General features: G+C 34.9%; 1 protein-coding gene across 1 annotated transcript; it reads left to right on the top strand.

Annotated features, from left to right (window-relative positions):
• The first annotated feature begins 1185 nt into the window (after positions 1-1185).
• Positions 1186-2928, top strand: LOC110619040 (protein NUCLEAR FUSION DEFECTIVE 4). The gene has a single exon (XM_021762300.1). The coding sequence runs from the start codon at positions 1186-1188 to the stop codon at positions 2926-2928; it is 1743 nt and encodes a 580-aa protein (XP_021617992.1).
• The last annotated feature ends 669 nt before the right edge of the window (positions 2929-3597 follow it).

Below are 3597 nucleotides of genomic sequence, written 5' to 3'. Positions count from 1 at the left end.
AAAAATATTCATAATCATGGGATACAATGGAACTTTATTTTTAGCATAACAATGTGCTTAATTAGGAAAAAAAAAAATTCTTCTTCAATTGTATCTCAGAGAGTCATGAGTCTGTTATAAGGCTACTCGACAAGTCAAATAAGTGCTTAATGTATGGACAAAGCTCAATCTACAAGACATTAATGTAAACTCTTATAAGCGACAACGATAGGCTGGTGCAAACTTGATCATAGTTATATAAAGCTGAATGTGGATGGTGCAAAAGACATCAGAAGAGATCTTATGAAGAAGGGCTTTTCCATGACAACAATGGACTCTTGATCAAAGGTTTCCTTGTTTCTTTTAGTAACATCCCAATTCTAGAAGCGAAGCTGAAAGCCATCTACACTGATCATAAACGTGGCAGCACACACGAACATAAAGAAGCTTGTGGTTGAAAGTGACTATAAAGAAGCAATAGACTTGGTAAATAGGAGGAAAGTTTGTCCTCCCAATTACAAGGAACTTGTGTCTCTCTTTCAATGCCTATTGGCTACTCATCTTGCCCCCTGCTTACATCCTACCCATTCTAATTAGCAATGATGTGGATAATAGTTTGAGTTTGACAAATTAGTGTAGCTTCTAGATTTTCCTTTTCTTTCACTTAAAAAAAATGTAAACGTAAATAAATAGGTAATAAAACAGAAATTTGATTAAAATGAAAATTTCCAACTGCCAAAAATGGGAAATCTCCTCTACTTGATATTCTCTGTCAATTTCTTCTGCCATGATTTATTACGAATAAACCATGTTGAATAAACCCTTCTCTTCTAAATTATAAACATGTTTCATATTCAGTATTCATATTGAAATATCTAGTTAAAAAAAATATTTATATTTTTTTATAAAAAAATTAATTTAAAATTATATTTAATGATAAAAAAATTAATAACAAAATACCTTTTTAAACTGTTTTTTTAAGCATCAAATCGCTTTTATTATAGCTCAAAGTGTAAAGTTTTGAAACTTTTTGTTTATATATACACTAATAAGTATGTGTCCTCATGGCAATAGTTCTCCTTCATAAAAGAAACTCCAATTTGTAATAATTTTTCACCCACATAGCCACTCCTCCCAAAACCATAGACCAAAATGGCGGTTGCTGCCGCCTCTGCTACTTCTCTTGGTACAGCTGGTTTCCCTAGTATGAAGAGCTTCACCATCCAAGTCATCACCGGCCGGTGGTTCATGGTTTTCGCTTCATTACTAATCATGGCTGCATCCGGTGCAACTTACATGTTCGGCCTCTACTCCGGTGATATTAAAACCGCTCTTGGATATGACCAAACCACCCTCAACCTACTCAGTTTCTTCAAAGACCTCGGTGCAAATATCGGTGTTCTTTCCGGCCTGATCAACGAGGTCACACCTCCATGGGTGGTTCTCTCAATGGGAGCAGTCTTGAACTTTTTTGGGTACTTCATGTTATGGTTAGCCGTTACTGGAAAAATCACCGGCGTCCATGTCTGGCACATGTGCTTGTATATGTGGATAGGTGCAAATTCTCAGTCATTTGCTAATACTGGTTCTCTAGTCACCTGCGTCAAAAACTTCCCAGAAAGCCGAGGTGTTGTTCTTGGAATCTTGAAAGGTTACGTTGGCCTTAGCGGCGCAATTATCACCCAATTATACCATGCCTTTCATGGTGATGATTCTAAGGCTTTGATTTTGTTCATAGGTTGGCTTCCCACTGCCATCTCTATTGTCTTCTTAAGAACCATTCGAATCATGAAGGTAATTCGCCAACCTGATGAGCTCAAAGTCTTTTACCATTTTCTCTACGTTTCTCTTGGGCTTGCTGGGTTTCTGATGATAATAATCATAGTAGAGAAAAGCGTGAAATTCACTCAGAGTGAGTATGGTCTTAGTGCAGCCATGGTTATTTTCTTTCTCGCTTTGCCTCTAGCTATTGTTTCTATAGAGGAAAACAAGATCTGGAAGAGCAAGAAACTAGCCACGGATGATCGTTCACCTTTGAAAATTATAATCGCAGAGAAGCCAAGTCAAGACACCATCTCATCAACAGCATCTAATACACAAAGTGGTGACAAACTTTTGGCCAATTCTGATGATAAGAGCAACGTTTCATGCTGGAGAACTGCTTTTCGGCCGCCGAATAGAGGAGAAGACTACACTATACTACAAGCTCTTTGTAGCATTGACATGTTAATCCTCTTGTCAGCTACAATCTGTGGCCTTGGAGGTACTCTAACAGCCATAGACAACTTGGGTCAGATTGGGTCTTCTTTAGGGTACCCTAAAAAAAGTATAAGCACTTTTGTTTCACTAGTCAGCATATGGAACTATCTTGGCAGAGTTGCAGCAGGTTTCATCTCTGAACATTTCTTAACCAAGTATAAATTTCCTCGCCCATTAATGCTCACTTTAATCCTTCTTGTTTCATGCGTGGGTTATCTTCTAATTGCCTTCAATGTCCCAAATGGGCTTTACATATCATCCATCATCATTGGGTTCTGCTTTGGTGCTCAGTGGCCATTGATTTACGCTATAATCTCTGAAATATTTGGGCTAAAATACTACTCTACTTTGTATAATTTTGGGGCTATGGCAAGCCCTATTGGATCATATTTGCTCAATGTGAGAGTTTCTGGGTACTTGTATGATAGAGAGGCAGTGAAGCAATTGGCAGCTCGGGGGCTTGTGAGGCAGCCTGGTCAGGACCTGAATTGTGTTGGGATTGAATGCTTCAAGCTATCCTTTATTATAATTACTGCTGCAACATTATTTGGTACGTTTGTATCTTTTGTTTTGGTGCTTAGGACAAGAAAATTTTATAAGAGTGACATCTATAAGAAGTTCCGGGAGGCAGCACAGGCAGCCGAGACAGAAATGGCTCCAGCCGGAAATGGCTTTGGTAACGAAAAATGAAGGTCATTAGGTTGTTGGCTTCAATACAAGGAAAAGTTTGTATCAGTAACAAAGAAAGAAAATAAAGTAATTTTAATTAAATTGTGACTTATTCGATTGTGTGTAGCTTAATTAATAGATTGATAAGGGAAAAAAATTACTAAAAATTTCAATGAATGTAAATCCATTAATAATATTATTAAAAGTAAAAATATTATGGAATAATAATATTTTTATTTTAAATTTATTTGTTATTATAACATTATAAAATTAATTTTACACAATTTTAATTTGTAAAATAAATATTCGTTATTAAAAATTATTAATAACGAAAATTTCTCTTCTAAATTTTTAAAAATATTCTCGAATTCAAACTCCACGGATCTTTATAAATAAAAAATTTCTTTTTTATCTCTTGAATTTGTTCATATATTCAATGTACCAAACGTCATGGCGTTTAGTTTAAATGATTAGCAATCTCACTAAGGGCTTGCTTAACCATCATATTTCTAATAATTGATTACAGATTGAATTAATCCTTCTTTGCTTATATTCTTTGAAGTCATTGGCTACCACTAATTAATTTATTTTGTGAAAAATATTTTTATACTTTTAAAATATTTAAAAAATCAATGAAAAATAGTTCTTAATCAAAATAAAAAATTGAAGTTGGTTTTTTAAGGAAAATAA

This window comes from Manihot esculenta, chromosome 7 (assembly GCF_001659605.2).
Source record: "Manihot esculenta cultivar AM560-2 chromosome 7, M.esculenta_v8, whole genome shotgun sequence".
Classification (NCBI taxonomy): Eukaryota; Viridiplantae; Streptophyta; class Magnoliopsida; order Malpighiales; family Euphorbiaceae; genus Manihot; species Manihot esculenta.
Note: the sequence above shows the minus strand (reverse complement) of the source record. Positions and strands in the feature narration are given on the sequence as shown.

Coding starts and splice junctions, on each gene's coding strand:
- LOC110619040 (XM_021762300.1), top strand. CDS start 1,186: ATGAAGAGCTTCACCATCCAAGTCATCACCGGCCGGTGGTTCATGGTT.